This window comes from Pholis gunnellus, assembly GCF_910591455.1.
Source record: "Pholis gunnellus genome assembly, chromosome: 2".
NCBI classification, from domain to species: domain Eukaryota; kingdom Metazoa; phylum Chordata; class Actinopteri; order Perciformes; family Pholidae; genus Pholis; species Pholis gunnellus.
This window is the reverse complement of record NC_136536.1, coordinates 5,388,776-5,410,433: the sequence shown is the minus strand read 5'-3', so window position 1 is coordinate 5,410,433 and position 21,658 is coordinate 5,388,776. Positions and strand designations below refer to the sequence as shown.

General features: G+C 41.8%; 2 protein-coding genes across 2 annotated transcripts; one reads left to right on the top strand and one right to left on the bottom strand.

The window, feature by feature from the left end:
- Positions 1-2,411: 2,411 nt before the first annotated feature.
- LOC306707897 (uncharacterized protein) lies at positions 2,412-5,379 on the top strand (the record flags this gene model as incomplete). Its single annotated transcript, XM_079175548.1, has 6 exons — positions 2,412-2,902; positions 3,005-3,143; positions 3,242-3,380; positions 3,479-3,665; positions 4,805-4,946; positions 5,254-5,379. 6 exons carry the CDS (start codon positions 2,412-2,414, stop codon positions 5,377-5,379), a joined length of 1,224 nt encoding a protein of 407 aa, XP_079031674.1.
- Positions 5,380-6,918: 1,539 nt separating this feature from the next.
- Positions 6,919-21,631, bottom strand: col9a3 (collagen, type IX, alpha 3; the record flags this gene model as incomplete). The annotated part of the gene is made up of 32 exons (XM_079175534.1): positions 6,919-7,103; positions 7,326-7,403; positions 8,104-8,286; positions 8,379-8,433; positions 8,560-8,706; positions 9,362-9,394; positions 9,838-9,882; positions 10,029-10,064; positions 10,783-10,854; positions 10,948-11,001; positions 11,642-11,695; positions 11,823-11,876; positions 11,968-12,012; positions 12,141-12,194; positions 12,304-12,357; positions 12,442-12,495; positions 12,582-12,635; positions 12,763-12,816; positions 12,935-12,988; positions 13,076-13,129; positions 13,248-13,301; positions 13,431-13,487; positions 13,581-13,622; positions 13,759-13,812; positions 14,740-14,793; positions 14,976-14,999; positions 15,419-15,454; positions 18,204-18,257; positions 18,411-18,482; positions 19,302-19,337; positions 20,619-20,687; positions 21,566-21,631. The coding sequence occupies 32 exons, from the start codon at positions 21,629-21,631 to the stop codon at positions 6,919-6,921; spliced, it is 2,037 nt and encodes a 678-aa protein (XP_079031660.1).
- Positions 21,632-21,658: the final 27 nt, after the last annotated feature.

The following is a 21,658-nucleotide window of genomic DNA, read 5'->3' as shown; positions in this document are numbered from 1 at the left end:
GTTTGTTTTGTTTCTTTGATATTTAACATAGCCATAATGTCAGTACAGTAGCCTTGATCTGGCTTTTATGTTATTCTGCTGATAAAACATGGCTTGTTTCATTGTTATTTTAGAATGTAAGAGGTCAATAAATTGATATACCTTTTTTAAAATTTGTATTAAGTCTGATTTTGTTTGTATGGAATTGATCGATTGCTTCACAATAGTGCCTAAAGCTTTTATTTGGAAAAAACAAGTCAATTTTGTCAAACAATGTAATAATTTTGTTAAATTTGTAAAATTACTTCATATTTGCCTGGTATGTAGTGGAGTAGAAATACAAAGTAGCATGACATATTTACTGTGTACTCTAGTACAAGTACAGTAATTTAGTAAACATTCTACCATTGAATATAGCGATTTGAATGGTCAATATTGTAAGACACAAAAACAAGCACATTTACTGTTATAGGAGACACTCCGGTTTCTCTTTAACTCACATTATGGCATGATCCCCTTGTGCTCTGGAAAGAGTCATGGTGTTTCCACAATAACATGGGGATGACCTAATTAACACACAAACACTACCTTGTAATTTGTTGTCAGGTTTCTTAAGGGCTCATGATGAGACAAGCAGGTGGAGATAGACAATGGGTTGGCAAAAGAGAGAGAAGGAAGAAGAGAAAGTCAAATCATGCTCATAGAGGACTGAATCTGCCTGAGGCAGTATTGCATCTTATCTTCCACAGCCACCTGCAAAGCTCATGTTTGACCAGAAGAGGGCGACATCATTCTTCAGTCCTTCATCAGGCATCACAGCATCCACCAAGGAGTTGATGTTGATCTAGCTGTACTTAAGTCAAAATTTGAGGTATTTTATTATTTTTTCTCAGCCTACTTTGAACTCTAACCTTGTACACAATTAATGATAATTTCCAGATTCCTATACATACATACTGTCTGATTCAACACATGTTATTGGTTAATATTGTCTCTTTGTGCTATATGTCTCTTTTATTGTCATGAAAATTACATGGTGTCCTGAGTGGGATCAAGTGTAGACCAAGTTACCACAAAGTATTTTGTAGAAGAGCCCTTTTATTATTTTTGCTCCTGTAAAATGACAAATTTAACTGAAACAAAATCACCCTTTAATAGTAGTTTTCTAGTTCAGTAGACCATACTGTAATAATAAAATAATCCTTTATTAGTCCTGCAGTGGGGACATTTACAGGATTACAGCAGCATAGTGGATAGTGCAAACAAGAGACATAGCAAAAAAAACAAGATCAAAACAAGTATTATAAATAAGTAATACAACAGTAAAGAATATTAAATAAATAAAAAAGTAAAAAATCCACAATAACTAAAATGTTATATATACAGACAGAATAGTTGTTATAATTGTTGTGTTGCAATATTATATATACAGACAGAATAATTGTAGTATTTCACAGTGTATTATATTTATTATGTATTTGTATTATACAATTTAGAAGCTTCTGCCAGTTGTTGGGATATTTGCAAAGATAGTTTGATGTATAGTAATCATGTCTTTGTTTTTAACAGTACTATAACTAAGTATTATACTTAGTCATACTTTAGGAAAGGTTATTATTACTCATGTATTCATGCGTAAGCAGCATGTTATAAATGGGGGGGAAACTACTTTATGCATCGTTTGATTCACAACGCTGCATATTATTTTGTAAGGAGTAAAAGAAGGATATTTTATTTTGAAATGTAGTGGAGTGGAGACATTAGCATATGATGGAACTGGAAATAGTAAAACTTGTCAACCTAAGGTGACTCAGTGTAACGACGTCCGGTGGTTGGACGTCAGTTATCTTCTTCTATGGTCATCACCGGCGGCCATCAAAGTAAGTTTAAGACCCAAAAGAATAAGGCCCATAGAATAAGATTAATAATAGCTGCATCTTATTTAGAGTCCAACTAGTATATATTGAACATACTTAATAATTGAAAATGTTTACTATTTACTATTTAACGTTAGCGTAGATTACGCCAACGTCTTTTCAAATTTACGAACGTTAGCTTAAAGTCACGAGCTAACGTTAGCTTTGGTAATTAGCTACGGGCTAACTGACATCTTGGAGTTGGCGATGACGTAAGTTGTTTCGTCTACTTTGAACAACTATTTTTTTACATTTTTAATAATGTTAATATTAATATAATGTGTTCTAGTTGATTAACATGGAGTGAAGCTACATAGCTTGTTCTAGTGTCAGTGTACGAAGAGTAATATAAACATATATACTGTATACATATACATATACATATACATAATATACATGTTGTTTTCCTTGATCTCCAGCCCGTCTCTAGAGTGAAAGATGTCATCCTTTCCCTCAGCGTGTACAACCCTCCATGTATCCCCTTCATCCAGAGAACACACCTGTGACCTCGGCGGGATGATTCTGAGCCACGGCGGATGTGTGACGATTGATCACGGGCAGATGCTGGGACCTGAGCTCGGTCTGGTGGAGATGTCCGAGGTTGATTACACACACCTCCAGCACCTCATCCAGGCACAAATGGAGGTACACGTTGCCCCTCCAGAGTTACCCGCTGCCAGATCTCACCCAGCTACGGTGATGGTTAAAGACGCCACAGTGAGTTCCCCCATCGTGACCACTCAAGCCATCGACCTGTCCACTTCAACGGATGAACACTACCAGGTGATGTCAGGAGAAAAGACACCGGCTTCTCACGGAGAGGTCCCGGGTTTCGTGCTGGCCAGAGTCCGAGGTGAAGACAGCCCGACTGAACTACGTGCCAACAGCAGCACGTACTCGCAGACGCGATCCAGATCGGCTGCCAGGGTTTGCTTGGAGAAAAGGTTTAACGCCCTGTCTGCTGACACCCCAAGACAGCAAGATATTCAGTCTGCAGTTCTCAGCAAGTAGGCGTCACTCTCATAGTCTACTGCTATTTGTTAGTAAATATAGCCCCAATAACGCTCATTTTTATGGAATTTGCAAAAATCTCTGTTGTTGTGTTTCAGTTTCTTGACAATGCTTCAGCAGTCTGCAGAGGCTCAAGAGGCCATCATACACGTGACCACTGACAGAGCCAATCCTTTTGAGGTTTCCAGCCCATATGCAGGGGAGGTATATAACCCAGTCACCAACATGTGTGAACAAGTATGACGACAAACTAAATATGCACCGTCGTACAGCTTGTATAGGAAGCACAGGTAGAATTCATTGTTCAATCCTCTATTTTCCTGTTTCAACCTCAGGTGATTGGCCATAATATGGTTGAACCTAACAAGCATCAGGGTTTAATCATCCCCAAGTTCTCATTTAACTTCCGCCCGGAAAGGGTTGTTACGAAAGCTCACTATACAACAGAGGAGCAGCAGTTGGTGAACACAGGAAGTAATAATCAGTACTCTAAATCCACTCTTTCTTTCATGCGTTTTTGTTGTTGTTGCTTTGTGTCTTAATTTAGTCTTCTACACTCGTGTTTTTCAAAGATGGTGTGGCGACACCGGCTGCCTTCAGGAAGCACGGTGGCACCCACACCTCCCGACCCAGCAAGGCTGCTTCGGCTGCCCCGGAATCAGCCGGAGAATCAGGGAGCAGCACCTCGAAAAGGACCCGATCTCATCTGTCACTGATCCAGCGCAGGGAGGTACACAACAGTAAAGAGAGGAAACGCAGGTGAGTCACAGTCTGTGACATGGCCTTATGAAATCATAATCCATAAATATGAATGTAATTTTTAATCAGAATTTGATGTTTTCTCTCTGGGTCATAGTCACAGTCATGTATATTCTCTTGGGAGTGTGAAATAATGTTAGTACAACAAGTGTTTGTATCTAGCTTAGCTGTCACTTCAGAGTTAATTACTCCCTCGTTCACTCACTGTACACTGTACACTCAATAGTTTTATTCTATGGCACACTGACTTGTAAATTAAGATTTGGACAATTGTCATAGGTTTCATATATATATATATATATATATATATATATATATATATATATATATATATATATATTGTTTATGGTAGCCTCTGTTCTCTGCTCATCATGGTACAGTCTTGAGTCCCCCCCCTACTATAAAGGCTATTGGATGCACTCACTTCCTGTTTGTTACTTTGAACTCTTGACTCTCTCAATAAAAAGTCATAATATGGTAAGTCATTAAAAAATCTTAGTACATGTCATAAAATGTCAAACATTGCTGAAAAAGTCAGTATAGTGTGTCAAAAAAAAAGATAAATAAGACAAAGTATAGTCTATGTTAGGATCAGTAATGGGCGGCCCCAGACACAGACTGGAGTGTGGAAGAATGAAGGGTTTATTGTAGAGTGATGAGGACGGTGAGAGACTGAGCTCTGCTGAGCTGATGAGAGCCGAGCTGCTACGATAGCTCGAGGTCACGGTAACGAGCTGGTGAGTCAGAGGATAATGATTCTGGAGACACGAGGAAACGGGTCAAGTTCAAGTAACTCAAACCGCATAAAGAAATAACTCGTACGCATAAAACAGAGCGGCCAAGAGCGACGAACAACCAGTGAGGATGCAACAAGGATATGGAGAAGAGTTATGAGTAATGTCATAAAAAGTAATCGCTTAGTATGTCATAAATACTCATATATGTCATTTAAGTCAAGGGAAAGTATGCTATAAAAACATTGCACTTTAATAGTTAAGTGCATATATAGACTGGTATAGACAGGGCGTCTACACCTTTATTTATCTTATTTTATACTTCTGTCTTTCTCTGCTTGTAAAGACTGACTTGTGTACACGATAAGGTGCTATTCACAAAAACTTGTCTTTGCTTGTGCACAGGAAGATGATTCGTTTGTACTGTGATGAGCTGAACATGCTGGTGCCGTTTTGTGAGTCGGATACAGACAAAGTGACCACCCTGCAGTGGACCACCGCCTTCCTCAGATACATCAAGAAAACATACGGAGACACCCTCAAAGAAGTGAGCTTTGTGTTCAGTTTGGCTTCGTCCTGCAACGGAATCATTTGAGACTTGAAACCCGGGGCTGCCCTTGCTGCCTGAGTAATAAGTAATGCAGATAAACTTTATTATTTTTACTGTGATGGCTCATCCAGCGTTGCAGTCTGTGGTTTTACATGCTAAAAATCTTTGCAGCGAAGTGAAACAATCCACCACATTATGCTGACCGTGTGCACCACCACCACCACCACCAAGGTCTAGATAGACAGACTTAAAATAATAAGGTATCGGTACTATCTGTCATTAGCCACTATCGTTTGCTTTACAGGAGTTCCAGAAGGCATTCGCTGATGGGAAAGGACGCTTTCTTAAATCCAGCCCTTCTTCAGGCCCGGACCCAATCCACCGGGAGAAGGAGGACACACTGAGCATCCCTCTGGCGGTAGAGCAATGACCCTCTCACTACTTTATCGAACACATCAGCCAGATATCTGAGTACATTTGAACTAAGCCTGGGTTGTCCCAATGATTGCCTGGCTATGGGTGAGGTCAATGTGTTGTCACATTTTAACTGACAAAAAGCATCCTTTTCAGAGGAACTCTGCTTCTGACTACAAATATTTAGACGTCTCAGACCACGGAGTGCTCAAACATGGCTGGTGTTCTCCAGCTGCATCTCTAAACCGCACTGCATCAGGCTGGTGTTTGAAGTGCCATGCCATTTCTTCTTCTGCTGATATATTACCCCCCCCCCCACACACACACACACACAATGTTTTAAAAAAAGGTTTTCCTAGAGCCATACACGGGTGGCACTGTTTCCCTTTGAGACCAGCTGAGCTAGTGCTCTAATGATTTGATTCCATCTCTTCAGCTATCATACATTTTTTATTATAAGTACACCTTTTATATGCTTGATTCAAATTTTGTTATTTAATGTTTGCAAATGCACTGCAATGCTTAAGTGTTGCTACTTTATGAATGAATGGGATTACTTGATTTTCATGCTTTAGCGTATTACTCTGACATACAGACTGTTCATTGATATGTTGATATGTAGAGAAGAGTAATGTTTTACTGAAAAGTGGCTTTATTTGTTCTTTCTTACAACATGTCGCTGTAGCATCTTACTGTACATACAACAGTCACCCACAAATAATAAATAGTATTTAAGGTCATGTATATTTAATAGTTACAGCACCGGTAGTACATAGTGGATGTGATCAATGTAGTTTAAAATAAGGAAGAAAAAAAAGAAAATATACTCTGCTCCTAAGATTATTAAATTTATTTTACAATGTCTGATTTATGCATCCACATGTTTTATTTTGTTTTTGATTCTCAAATCTAGAGAATCATCTTCACGTGTAATAGAAAAAACAAAGAAGCTGTAAAAAAACTATAAAAAGTTTTTTGCATTAATCTACACAATTTCTGGGCACCTTGGTATTTGTTTTTTATTACTTTTACAATACATACACAGCTCCTCAACGGAGGCTTTTTGCCTCCGTCGTCTATTTCCATATCTTACACTGTAAGCTCGTATGTTGAGGTAACACCTCTGATTCATGCACATTCACCGTTGTTTTTAGGATGTTAACCAAGGTCACCGGGGCATGGGAACAACATGTACAAAGTTTTTATACACCAAAGGACTCGTTCATTTTCCAGTTGTTTGTAGGTCAAGTCTTGTTATGTGATACTGTAGTATATGGAGCAATGCAGTTGATCTCTTGGACTCTTCTGTCTGTTCATTTCTGGATGTCTTCTTCACGTGTTTGTCTCTCAGTTGCTCTGGTTTTCATGTCACTCCTGGGATGTTCCTCTATTCCTCTCAAAATGTCACCTGTTTGATGTTACTCTTCCCATCTTGTGATACATGTATTTAAATAAAGAGGACATTTTTGGGACCACTCTTCTTTCCTTCCTTCCCTCACTTATCACCCTCCCTCCTTTTGAGGGGTGGATGGCATCAGGTTGCAGGAAGTCACGTTTAATAGTTTTTGGGGTTGGAGGATTTCCCAGCGGGCGATGCTCCCTGGCAGGCTGTTGTGTCACAGATTCCAGGAGGTCCCTGGTGCCCCGTCCTACCCACCCTGCCGGACTCTCCAGGCTCACCTGGGTCTCCTGGAGATCCGTCACGCCCGTCTTTGACAATTCCAAGTACTCCCGGTAGACCTGTGGACAGCGTACAGGGAGTGAGCAGAAGGCAGAGAGCCGCGGTTCTTTCAACAGGTTTGTAACAGATTCATATTTTAACAGCAGAAGAATATGAGTCTTATTGGATAGGTTTGACAAGTCAAAATGTCTGCCACGAGTAAGGTCTATAAGTAGAGTATAGTAACTTTAAATCTGCTAGTGTCCAACGTTCAAGCTGTAATCAGAGTGAACTCCACATACCTTGGTATCCTTGGTCTCCAGTGGGCCCATCAACAGCTTTGCCAATGGATCCCTTATCACCTTGCTCACCAACATTACCTGTTGTGAAGACATTTTCCATCAGTGGTGGAAACTAACTTGTTGCATTTATTACTAAAGCACTGTACTTTACCTTTACTTGACTACTTCCATGTTATGCTACTTTATGCTTTTACTCTGCTACATTTCAGAAGGAGATATTACATTTTTATTAGAATAAACATGATAAACTTTCAGAGTACTGTGCACTGTTTTAGGGTTAAACCAGTGGTTCCCAAAAGGTTCCACCAAAGGGTGAGTCACTCTCTAAAGGTTTACGTTAAAATAAATGTTCAAGGCCCAAAGAGATGGAATCATCCAAACAATGAGAGACGAAATAATACAAATTTATAAAGTACAACCTTTCTTTTTCTACCGCAGTAATCATCTCACAACCCCTCAGATTAATCTTGAGTAGATGAAACTACCTCGCTGTATGTAAAACATGCACCGATGTGTCGGTATTAATCTAATAATGCCATGTTATATCTGTCACGGAACAGAGTTCTGTTATTTTTGATGCTTGCACCTGCATCTGCACTTTTGAGTCGTTATTTTAAATACACAGCTTTTACTTGCAGGAGAGTACATTTACTTAAAATGAGGATCTTCCTCCTCCATTGATTTTTTATAATTACATCACAACATTGTACAACTAAAAAGTTATTTTTGTGCTCCTTTCAACGGATCTAAAGTCAGTACTGGTTCCACTTGTCAGTACCTCTGGGACCTGGGTCTCCGAGTTCTCCTGACAGGCCTCTGTACCCTGGTGGTCCACGTTGACCTGGATGCCCATAGGAGCCAGCGACTCCCGTCTTTCCTGGAGTCCCTGCAGGGCCGGGGCGGCCCACCATTCCAGGGGCCAGGGGTCTCCGAAGGTTAGCCGCCAGCTGTGCAATCTGGTCTGCGTGGTTGAAAAACACCAGAAGGTCAATTATGCAGCTCACCTTTTATTCAACACCACAGAAAAAAAAAAGATTGATGAAGACGTCTCACCATCGATCATCGAGCCACACAGCTCTCTGATGTGCTGCTCACTCGTCAGTTTACCCTGAAACACAAGTGAATAAGACATATTCAAAGTGTAGGCTCATACAGGCAGTTCATTAGAAAACATGAATATGTGTCAATCAATCACAAGATTTTTACAGATTAGAATAAATAGAAAAACACTCACCGGTACACCCGTCTTTCCTGCAATTCCGGGCATGCCCTGCTCCCCTTGGAAGCCCATTATTCCTGTTTTTCCTGGAAGCCCTCTCGCCCCAAGCTCTCCTTGTGGACCCGACACGCCCTTAGGTCCAAGTTCACCCTGCTTTCCTGCCTGTAATCAACAAGAACTATCCGTTAAATAACTCATTACATTTTTTTTTGCAAAAATGAAGAAATCAATTTTCTTCCAAAACCGAAGCTAAAAACATCCAAAAGCCTCGTGATCTGATCGTTTAACAAACACGACGCGGGGGCGGCTTCATACGGCGTCGTGATGCTTGATGATTACTCCAACGAGCAAACATTAAATGAGACTGCGAGAGTGCGGCTCATGAGTGCTGAATCTCTAATTACATAAATTGTGCTGAAGCTTAATGTGACTCGTCTCTCCCTCATGGCGGCGGCGGCGAACAGGCCAATAAAGCCAGTGCAGCAATACCTAACTCTAATTAATCCAATTAAACCTGGAATGTGAAGCAGAATCATGTGCAGTGACTCTGACAAGTGGGCAGCAGCGTGGAGCGGGGCTCCATTTTTAAAGTTAAGTGAGGGAGTTGACACAGAGGGAGTTTGGAACAAACTTGTGCTGCTAATTAAACCCACTCACAACATTTGATCCAACTCTGTTCTGTGTTAATGGAAGAACATCTACTGTGTCTACAGAAGTGATGTAAAGGGAGCGGATCTATTCAGAGTATCAAACACTGCAGAAGTGTCGGAGGACACACAAGTAACAAAACGTAAATGAATACATTGATGTGACTCACCGCTCCTTTTTGTCCAACTGGGCCGAAAGGACCCTGTAAAATACAGACGTGTTTAGTTTAACACAATGTTTCACAGCTTAAACTTTATTCCTACAGGTTCCTGCAATGCAAAGAGTGGACGAAGCGATACAAGTGATATAATAAGATACGTAAGAGACAATCAAAATAACACGGACAAGACGCAAACACATTTTAAACATAAGTTAATTTAGAAAATGTAAATAATGGCCAAAAACACAGTTTATTCAAAAGACAGACCAAACTAGATTTTACACTTTACAATCTAAACACGTACAAGTATCTGAAAACTGACAGGAGACCGGCGTAAAGATGTGTAATGTGTTCTCTCCTCCTGGTTCTACTCAGCAGTCGAGCAGCAGAGTTCTGAATCAATTATGAAACTAATTGCTGCTGACAAAGTAATGAGTCCCCGGGTCACCAATACTGACTAATGTGACATTTAAGAAGATACTTACAGGTTCTCCGTTCTCTCCTGGTAGGCCATCACTTCCTGCCACACCCTAAAGAGACAACAGATGATCTGAATGATTTGATTCAATCTCACAACTTCACTATTACAGACTTCAAAAAGCTGGATGAGCTGCATTCAGTGGAGATCACACTGTAGTTAAACTTGACCAGCTTGAACATTAACTTCAATATTTACCATGTCTCCTTTAGCTCCATAAGCTCCAACGGGACCCTAAAGGGTTGAAAAAGGAGAGAGAGAGGGAGAATAAATGAGATCCATGTAGAGATATTTGTGGAAGGCCGGCTGTGAATGAAGGGGGATGAAGGGAAGTGAGGTGGGCTGGTTAGAGGGGAACCAGCAGCGGTATAAAGACCGGCTTTGTTCTGGCCCCAGATTCTGAACAGGAGGCCTATTTGTGTCTGAGCTCTCTGCTGGCTGCAGTTTGAGTTCATACCACCAAGACTGTGGTGGGACGGCCCGCGTATTGACACACGCTACTGGATAGTTGTCTCTGTGCGAAGACATGCGTTAAAGTTTCATGTTTGCATTTGAAGGAGTGGCCCTTAATGGCGATTTATATTTTTTTTTACCTGATTTTGTCGTCGTTCATTTCTACATACTGTATGAAAGCTGGAACCATTAGTCAATTAATATATTCATCAATTATACAGATTCGTTTTGAGTCATTTTTTATGGAAAGATTCCATCTTCTCAAATCTGAATATTTGTCTTGAGTTCTTAGTCTTACTCCAGATTAAAGGCTTTGCTACTTGCTAGCATAAAATAGGCCACATGACTAATGGATTCATTGAGAAAATAACTAGCAGCAATAATAACCAAGAGAATGTGTTTATCATCATATGAAACCCTTATACAGTATCATGGATCGTGTTGGATGACGTTCAGCCCCGGGGGACACATTTCATATTGTCACATACGTCAGACTCACCCTTTCACCAAACTCTCCACGGATACCTGTTGGACCCGGAAGACCTGGATCCCCCAAGGCTCCGTTTACCCCCTGCAGTACACGACACACACACACACACACACAGTGAGTAAACTGAAAAGTGAAGAAAAAACTGATAGTGGTTGGTGATGTCATGCTACTGACCTGGAAGCCTTTGACTCCCTGAGGTCCAGCGATGCCCGTCGGCCCGATGCCTCCCTGTTAGGGAACAGACATCGTCATGAAACCCTACTAGGAAGAGCTGACAACAAACTGGAACGTAATGGCAGGTCAGAGACGCAGAACTCAAAGAAAGCGGGCGTGATGGTTTGTGTAAAGCACGAGTCGTTATGCAGTGTGGTGTGTGTGTGTGAGAGACGTCTGTTCATTTCTATGCTGTTTTATCTGTTTTTCTTCCCCTCACCGCTGGGTCGTATGTGAAAAACAAAGACCTCTCTGTTTATAAATTCCTCCTTTATTAATACCCGGCCCTTCATTGCTACCTCCACCTGAATCAGACGCAGTAGCATATCATTAACTTTGAGGGGCAGGATCGTATTATTCAGCTATTCTAGTTTCATCTCGTGCCGTGTGCTGCTATGTTTCTGCTTTACACTTCAGTCTTGATGCATTCAAATACCCGCACCAGTGCACGTTAAAGTGTTGGAAACTGAGTCTGTAAAGTGGTTGAATTTAACAGACCATCCGTGTAGAGGAAAGTCTAATAATTTGTCTTCTAAATGTGTCAGAGATGATTTTGAATCGCCCTGTAACAGATGCTTTTGAAGCTACATACGCACCGCAGCAATGTGACAACAGATACACGTTGCCTTAGTTTACAGTGGAAGCATTAACTTACAGCCACTCCTCTGGGTCCGGCTATCCCCCTGTCTCCCGGGACGCCGATATCACCCTGAGGGAGGAGACGAAAGACGGCAAGTCAGGAAAGTTCAGAGTCCAGACTCGACATTAAGTGACATGACAGAGAGGCTGTGACCCCCACACCCCCCCCCCCCAAAAAAAGCCCATCAGATACATACAGGAATACCTGGCTCTCCATAGGGTCCTTTCTCCCCATCCTTCCCTGAATCACCCTGATTTAAAAGAGAGGAGAAGATGAAAGTTGTCCTCCGTGGTCCTAAGATCATCTTGACGGTTAAAATTGTATTTTCTTGTAATACTCACAACTTGTCCTTTATCCCCCTTCGTACCAGCCTTTCCTTGTAGACCCTGGAATAGACAATATAAAGAGTGTTACAATCAAACTGCCACTTAGACTGGAGAATCAAGGGACCGGAGGATTTAAATAACATCCTTTATTATCAATTGAACACCCAAGTCTATTTCAAAACACTCACAGGAAGTCCGTTTGGTCCTTTCTCTCCAACTACCCCATGGCGTCCAGCATCACCCTATCAACACAGACAACACTGTCACCTCGACATCAGCTCTACTCACACAATCACATGACGGGCCCTCAACACATTAAAGCCCAAAACATGCAGAAAGAAAAGACCTTACCTTCTCCCCATCTAACCCTGGTGTACCATCTTTGCCATCTCTGCCAGGGATACCCTGTAGAGGACGTTACACGTGAGCTGATGTATATTAAAACGTGTTTCATTCATGTAAATAATGTATAATCAGATATGCACTTACAGGCTCCCCTTTGGGTCCAGATCCTCCGGGACCTCCTTTGGGGCCAATTTTACCCTGTGGTTGAAAGACACATCAGGATGTCATTTATACATCTCATACAGACTCGTGAAACTAATAACGAATTAAAGTGTTTTACTCACAATTCCTCCTTTGGGTCCTCTGAATCCCTGCGGTCCTTTTTCTCCCACGTCACCCTGGAGACATCAGATGAAACACACACAGCTATTCATTGATGGGACCAGCCGTCTATTCGGGGTGTAAACGACCACCAAACACTTGTTTTATTTATTTATTTCAAGTGAGAGAAAAGGAGAGACTCACTGTCTTTCCAATGATGCCAGCAATGCCATGTTTGCCTCTGTAACCAGGCAGGCCCTACGGACAAAGGAAGGTGAAAGGAAACCAACTGTCAGTGCACAGATTCAAACGTCTGCACTGTGAGGGATAAAGAGCTGAACGAGGAAGGAGCGGTCATGGTCTGAACGTTGCTTACTCTGTCTCCTACAGATCCCATTGGGCCTTGTAAACCTCTGAGACCACGTGGGCCCTGAAACACAGCATCAGAGCATCATGAAGGCACTTCAAAACATTTGTAACAAAAGTAACACAAGTTGTGAATCTTTGTGTAACTCACCTGCAGACCCACAGTCCCGGGAGTACCTGGTGGGCCGGATGGACCAGCGTCACCCTAGAGACGGAGCAGGAAACCAAATTACAGAAAGTAATAAAACCAATATGTTGCACATACTAGGTTTATTCTATTCTTAATAAAAAAAAATATCAATGTCACATTAAAAAGAACTCACCTTCTCTCCATTTTTCCCAAGCTCTCCCTTGTCTCCTTTATGTCCCGTGTGACCCTACATGAGCAGAGATACAGACACGAGGCGTGTGCATGAGGATATGTGCTGTGGGTGACATCAGCTCTGCACATTCCCAGAAGCATATAATTCAAATCAAACAAGGACCACGACGGACGCTACGTTTACCTTGAATCCCGGCATCCCGGAAGGACCAGAGGGACCAGGGGGGCAGATAGCAGGACACTGCAGAGGACAGAACAACACATTAAGGACTCTAACTACCGGTGTACCTGAAGGGGACACATCTTCAGTTCACTGTCATTACGCTGCACTTACCAGAAGGTCCCCGCTGAGATCCTGAAGAGTACCAGGAAGACCCTGATGGAGGAGGAAATGACAACACGCCATGAATCCACAGACATTCAACAAGAGATCTGCTGGGTGGTGGTGGGAAAATACAGTCATTGTACCAGCAGCACCGGTTATCAAGCAACATAAGGAGAGCTGCACTCACCGGCGGTCCGTCAGCGCCAGAAGGTCCGGGAAGTCCTGGAAGACCCTCAGCACCCTGAGAAACGGACCAATAGCAGCGAGGTTAGAAGCATCGTCGGCACGTTGGCGTAAAATAAGTGATGAGAGTTTTGTTTTTCTGATTGTAACAACTCAGCTAAGTGAAGTCATGTGGTCACAGTTATTACAATCAGCTGTGATTGTAGAGTAACACTTCAAGGATCCTTCCACTCCAAAAAAAAAATGTTGTTTTTTGCTTATTGTCACTTCACTTGCAGAAGGATGTACGTGCAGAGTTTGACGCTCAACGTCTGTTTTGTAATCAGTCTGATGAAGGGGGAATGTCTCTCTGTGCTCACTTTAAATCGGAGTTTAATCCTACGAGCAAGATTTTTAGTGACATCGCAGCCAGTTTGTAAGTCAGTCACGGTCCAACATGCAGCTTAAACGTTTCAGGTGTGAACCTGAACCCTCCAGCACACTGAGACTTTTCAATGAGTGAGGAGACTCTTGTTGAGACTGTGTGTCTTGTGACACTTCAGACTTTTGAATCGGAAAATATGAGCATGTTGCATATTTTTTTATGAGGCAACTGAACTTGTTATTCCAAGCAGAGTATCTCACAAAACATGTGTGGAGGGGATTTTTACCCACTCAAATTACAGCTCACTTTAACGTGGTAGACAGTAGAAGTTCAACAATCCTTAATTTGACCACTTGCTCTGTATACTACAATGACAACAAGTCCAATACTGACCCAAACTACAACAGCTGGATTTCAATCCGCATCAGATTTACTGTTTCTAAATCAGAGGCTTGTGTATGAATTTCGCTGCCATTTCCTTGTTTTCACGTAATGACTTAAGTTTTGTGTGGCCATCTGGGTATTGAATCAAACCAGCATAAAATAGAGAATAATTATTTGACTATCTCGTTTGGATCAGAGGACAGGAAGTCTAATTGGAGAGATCAGACGGATACTCACCGCTGAACCTAGTGGTCCGACTCCGCCTGGCAACCCGTTGGTTCCAGGTAGTCCCTGGAAAAAAAGGACAGCGCTCAATCAGAGGCGATAGCGACGATGTAATGCGTACACACACACAGACTCTCTCAGGATGATAAACAAAGCTACAGTGATATGTGGGAAATGATACAAACACATCACAGTCTCCATCTTGCTGCACATTAGAGTGATATAAGAGGACAGTGCTGTGTACTCACTGCAGCTCCTGTTCTCCCTCTGCCCTACGGAAGACACAGGAAGGCAAATTAAGTCACAAACACCGAGGGGATGATTCGATTTGCTCACAACATCAATAACCACCATGTGATGTATCACTCTGTTAAATCCTCTTTGAAAGTTTGTCCCAGGGTTGTTGCTGTGAGGTGGATATATGCACTTCTACAGTCCGGTTATAGTCTGAGTATTCCTCTGACAATATGTGACACTGCTGCTGTCAAAGGTGTCGTCTTTATGTCAGCTGAGGGATTAGTAACTGCCTTCTGTACGTACGGCATCAGTGGAGGATGAAGTCTTTCAGGGTATTATAGTCAATGTAATAATAATGGCTGCACATCAGAGGACTGGAGGAAGGACTGCCGTGTACCTCTGTGAGGTTTCTGAGGTGTGACATGGTATTCACATGGTATGTGGGGGTACTTACAGGAGGTCCAGCTGGCCCAGCAGGTCCAGGGTCACCCTGCAGGGAGCAAGTCACAATGCCACAATCAACCTCACGGACATAATGAAAGCAAAGAGTTACCATCGCCCAAACCCAATGAGACTTAAACCCTGAACCCTCGGGGACTTTGTGGAGACGTTGATTACACCACACGTTATGTGCAATCAAGGGGTTTTAGTTTTTTTTTTTTTTAACTGCTGATTTTAACGTCTTCAAGGCTCTTGCCTTACGAGACAAGAAGTAATTGTCAAATAATCAATCTACTCGTTTTTGTCAAAATTAAAAGAAACGGTTGATGAGTAAACCAGGTGTGTAAGTTAATAGATTGTATGCCTGCATTCCTCAGATTTCATGTACAATCTTAAATCTTTAAGTTGATGTTTCTATGTAAATATGATGCCAGACTGAACATCTCTTTGTTCACCTATTTCTTTTTTTATACCTCTAGGCTTCCCTCTGATAACTCCGTGTACAACATCACAACGCTATGAATTGTGGATAATTTCCTCAGGCAAAGTGTGCAGAAATGCAGACTTATGGAAAGTGTGTATAAAGGGCTGAGAGCCCTCAAACACGTGTGGATTTGACCGTGGGGCCGCCCTGAAACCCCATCGGACTTTGCAGGAACAAGCCTCAGTCTGTGAGTGTGGAGCTTGGGATTGGGCCCTTGAGACCCATGTATGAACCCTTTGAAGGTAATTGTTAGAAAATCCCCTCCCACTCTGACGGTCCTCTGCCTGCCTCTCTGCTTCCTGGATGGGCGGAGCCTCAGAGTCAATAAAGGCAGCCAGCTCACCTGTGGCCAACTCCATCGAGAACAAAGAAGCCTGCTGGTCCCTCCATTAGGTTATCTGTGTATATGATGTGTGAGTTTGCTCTGGCTTAAATGTATTTATAGCAGCTTCAGTTGTTTAGCATTTCTTTGCTGCACTGATGACGTTTCAGTTGTAAAGTTATTTCTTCATCCCTAGGTTTGTTTTCGATGTTAAATTGCCTTTGTTGGATTGTTGATAATTAGAGTTTGGAATTGTGATGTCTAGATTAATATCCTTTGTTATCCTTTCTCTTCTGTTGTCAGATAAACCAGTTGAACTATCCCACAATAAAACGGACTGGATTTCCTGCCTTCGCTCATCTGTCCTAACAGACAAGCCACGGGGTCGGTAACAATCCTGGAACCAGACTGTCCCAAGGGGATTTCAGTATCAAACTAAACTAAATATTCCTTAATACTGCTTATCCATGTGTTGATGTAGACATTTAGATTTGTATTTCTTTCTTATGACTGAAATTTTGGTTAATTAAAATTAAAATAAATTAAAATAAATTAAGATTTTTGCTGTTTCAAACTAATAACAGATCCTAAGTTTGTTTTTGTTCTGCATGGTCTTAGCCTACTAATGGGGGGCTGTTATTAACAGCTCCTTTTCAGTTATTGTGATGGTGGCAACGATAAGGCTTTGTGTATGAATGTGTGTGAATGTGTGTGTGTGAATGTGTGTGTGTGTGTGTGGTGTTTGACACAATTGCTCGTCACAGTCCATCTAGACACAATGAGGAGCGTTGTTGCAATGTTTTGCAAAAGTTGTCTTATGGTGAGTCAATGGGAGAGACACTGCTATCAAATATGTTCTTTGGCAAATAAATTAATACAAATTATAATCAATTGATGAAATAAAAAATATGATATGTAGTTATTTGGACAAGACATTTCTGCCGTCAGGAGAAAGTGGAAAATCACAAATACGTTGCAACTTATCATTAAAGTGATTGAGATGAGAAAATGATCTTTGTCATTAATGATTATTTATGACTCCGCTTGTGTCGTTTGGTATTTCGTCTCCTGCTCTGACTCTTTGTTCACCTCCCTCACAGCTGTATTTGTGTTGTCTGAGAGGTGAAAGGGCAGAAAAACAAGCGTGACACAGTGATGCTACTTCTTCACTGCATTCCTCGGCGTGCAAAAAAGACAACACAGCGCACCGGCACACAAACCTACCGACGTGGGGCAGCTGGAAACGTTCAGCAGATGTGCCTCTAATTATAGAGAAATCTGTATTGTTGTAAAAAACGACCCGTCGTCATCACTGATTACTGCGGCACACCAGCTTGTGCTCCGTCTCAGACTCCACCAGTTTGATCCCGTTTGTCTTTAGCACTCTGAACCAGCCATGGCGCTGGAGTAATCTCAGTAATTAGGGACACTGGTTGACGCAGGCGTCCTCATTAGGGTTGGCTAATTAGTTGAATTGCTAGGAGGGGTGTGTGTGTGTGTGTGTGTGTGTGTGTGTGTGTGTGCAGCATTATCAATCTTTATTCCTTCATAGCTTATATTTAATGTGTCGTTGTGCAGATGTACGTGTGGTAATTCTGTCTTCTCTTGTGTCTCTCAGAGGATGTAAACGCGTTTCCCTCGGCATCGGGGCAACAGATCATCATCCTCTCAGGTTGGTGGGAAAACTGTGTGCATTCCAGGTCGGATTAGGGAAGCGGCAAGAAATTAAATCCCTCATTAAAAATACTCCCAAGAGAGTGAGCCGGCTAGACGAATCCATGCTGACAGAGGAAACGCTGGCCTTGTCCCTGTTAGACCCCCTCTAAAGATCTTCAGCACCCAAATCAACATGCAGTGTTTCTGCATTTGTGTCTTACTAGTGGTTGATTAATAGGGGGGGGGGGGGGGCAGTTTGCAGTACGGTCATCAAATTCAACCGGGTGCATCTTTAAGCGTATCCCGGAAAGATCAAAAAGACTAAGACACACTTACTGCTTCCCCCGAGGGTCCATCCTTCCCAGCAGGACCATCAGGACCAGTCAAACCCTGCAGAGAAAGCACATGACACCATTGCCTCATGCTCTGCTGGTATTTTAAAAGGTCAATCAACTTCACTTTCATAACACTCTGTTTTAAGCATTGATCCCTGACATTCCTTGACAAAGACGGGTGTGTACGAATTGTCACTGTGTTACTTACGTCCACCCCTGGAAGTCCTGGCAGGCCTGGTTTTCCTGCTCCCCCTGGTATTCCTGATTTCCCTTTGGGACCCTACACAGATAGAGATTCATGAAGTAGTGCACAATAGATCAACTATCTACGCAACAGACAGATTCTAACAGTTCTCATTTACATTTTTTTAAGGATAGAGGGGAGTGCTGAACTGAGTCCTTTGAGACAAATCGTATCTTTGGATCATATCGGGGACTGTACCAAAATCATTAAGGGGGGGGGGGGGGGGCGAGGGCAGAACAGAGGAAGGGGTACTCTGATTTAATTCGTCAGTTTTTTGGGGGAGAGCTTGGAAGGGTCTTTGGTTTTATTCTAGTCCTAAATTTACATTTTCTTTCAGGCATTCTTTGAACTATAGTTAAAAAGAATCTTTATATCATAATTATTTTGTGCAAAAGAAAGCTCTTTGTATCAGGATTCTATTATTTAATACACTGGTGGCACACAATAGAAATTGCATTAAGATTTTAACGTTTCCGTTTCGGAACACTGTTAAACAAGTTGTACCAATCGAACACTCTTATATTATTCTGACATGTTGTGTGGAGGTTATTGCAGCTCTTTTTCTTAAGCCAAGTTATTTTATGTTGCACCTTTCAAATGAATCAAATGCAATTCAAAGTGCTCTACAAATGATTTACATGACAATGGAGAGAAGATTTAAAAGACTAATGCTCACGTTATTGAGTTAAGAAAAATAATACAACACTGAATAAATAATGAAGTCAAAAGAAGGGTTCAAAGAAAACAAAACACTGGGGAGGGCCTTGCTTTTTTTACTAAATAAAACATTCATCAGTGGCTCAATTATTTTCATACAGTCTAAATAAAACTGACTTGACTTGTTGGAAAACTTACTATTTTCCCTCGTAGTCCAGCAGGTCCAGGTTTGCCCTGTCAATGACAATGAAAGAAATGAGGTATTATAGCCTGATAAAAGGTGCATTTAGTTATTGGCTGTACACTGCCACACAGGCCCAAATACTTCCAGAGTACTTTATTCAACTTCAATACCAAAAATAATATCAAGTAACTGAAGCGTTGAGTTTGTGATCTGATGTGCCGTTTCGCCTTTGCAGCGACTGGGGGAAGAACAAACATGACATAACCGACCCGAATCACCGATGCTGACTGGTCACACGAGAAAAGCTCCCGTTTGGTTTGTACAGGGGGGCTGGAGGTGCGAGGTGAAACTCGAGATGGTCTCACCGGGTTGGGGAATGTATCAATGGGCCCTCTGTGAGCCTGAGCTTCACTGGAGTCACTAAAATAATCACAACTTTAGAATTCCTGACATGGATGTACAACATTTACAACCTTTTTTTTTTTTAAGTAACAGAAACGTTTGACAAAAGCCAGACATGAATATAAAGAATATAAAAGGGAATTACTTTGTTACCAACGTTTTTATTTTCCCCTGGCTTCCCAGTAATCCAATTTCCTCTTATAACTTGTGCAAATAGTCATTTTTTTTTTTTACCATAACATCATATCCTACATACCAGGTAAACCCCTTAATCAGTTGGTTCAGTAAGTCTGGCGGCTTCAATTTCAGTGGCCTGTTCTTGTATTTGACATTTTATAAGTTAATGATCAGATAAAGAAGTCAAGGTTGTCACAGTATGAATATAATAAGCTTAATTAGAGGTTTAATAGGAAGGGAAAAGTCACTGTACAGTGTTTCACCTACAGAACTCCATTTATTCGACACACTTAAACCCTGCCTACCTGACATCCACCATTATCAATTCATACTTGGAGGAGGGGCTTTGGGAGGAGTCAGTGTGATAAAAACGAACATCTAGAAACATTTCAGCCACATGTATGCACAAAGAAAACTCTTTCTACCTCAGACAACTGGGTGTGAATTTGAATTTAAAGTACAACAAAAAAAGATGACCAAACTACCACTATAGAGACTGTGGCACAAATTAAAAAGTATTATAATTCATGGTGGTCTTGATCTGTAATGTAACACACCATTTCTCTTAAAAAGATGAGGAAACTAAATCAGTTAATTACTCACAGAGAGAAAATCTCCATTCAACTGAGATGCTAACATTGTTTTCTTATCTACTTACTGGAGTGGATTATATCTGAAAAAGGCAAAAAAAAGAATTATGAGGCACATTCATTTTAAAGTAGAAAGAAGTTGTTTGAGTCCGGTCAACTCACATCAGTGCCATCCTTTCCCGGTTGCCCTACGGGTCCTAGGGGCCCAGGAGCTCCTCTGGGGCCCGGCCTCTGAAACACAACATTTAACAACATCAGGCATCTGTCCCTGTATTATGCATCCTCTGTTCCTTCACCACCACTACTCCATATCCTACAGGAGGTTTTGTGGTGTGACATAAACTGAAATAAAGTAAAGAGTGATGACAAATGTCTGGTATATTTTGGCAGCGGCCGTATGATAATGAAACAAATGTGTTAGATTTTAATTAGGACACAACTAAAAAGTTCTAAATATATAACTAGACCTAAAATAAATTCAACTGCAACTCCATGAAATCTCCTGATGCAAACAGGCGTGCGTAAAGGCGCTTTTAAGCCCCCTTAGGCACACGAAGCTTAATTGAGATAATTAGAAAGCGCAAATCAGTGGCTAATTCATAGTTCATCTAAACAAAATAAACACAATTCACTGAGGACTTTCCAAACGAGCTCCTGCTTATTGGAGCCTGAGCGAACAGAGGTGGCATTGTGCGCGGTGGCGCTGATCTCCAATCCGTGCATTCCACAGGTTCAGAGGAAAACATAACCCCGACTTCACCAAGCAGTGCGAAACGCACAGCCACCTGCGCACAATTAGGCTGCTGTGGGAGAGTAAAAATAGGCCTACAGGAGCGGAGAGACAGAATACTGGTCCACGTTCAGACAGTGAGAGAAGAATCAGGAGCACTCGAGTGTGAAATATCAGAGACAGCATCAGGTTGTTCAAGGTGGAGAAGAGAGGGACTGTCATCAGCACAGCGGACATGCTCTAATACCAACAGATGGACCCGCAGTGGACACAACTTTGTTTGCAATAGTTAAGTTAATTCACATTAAACGCTACCAGCAAAAAAAAAAAAGCTCAGCACCATTGATAGGAGATGCAGGCGGCGGTTGACAAGCCTTACCTGAGCAGAGGATGATGTCAAAAGCTGGCACAGTAAGAGCACCCAAAGCGCAGAGAACACCGCCATGGCTCCTCCGCTCGCCCTCACAAACCC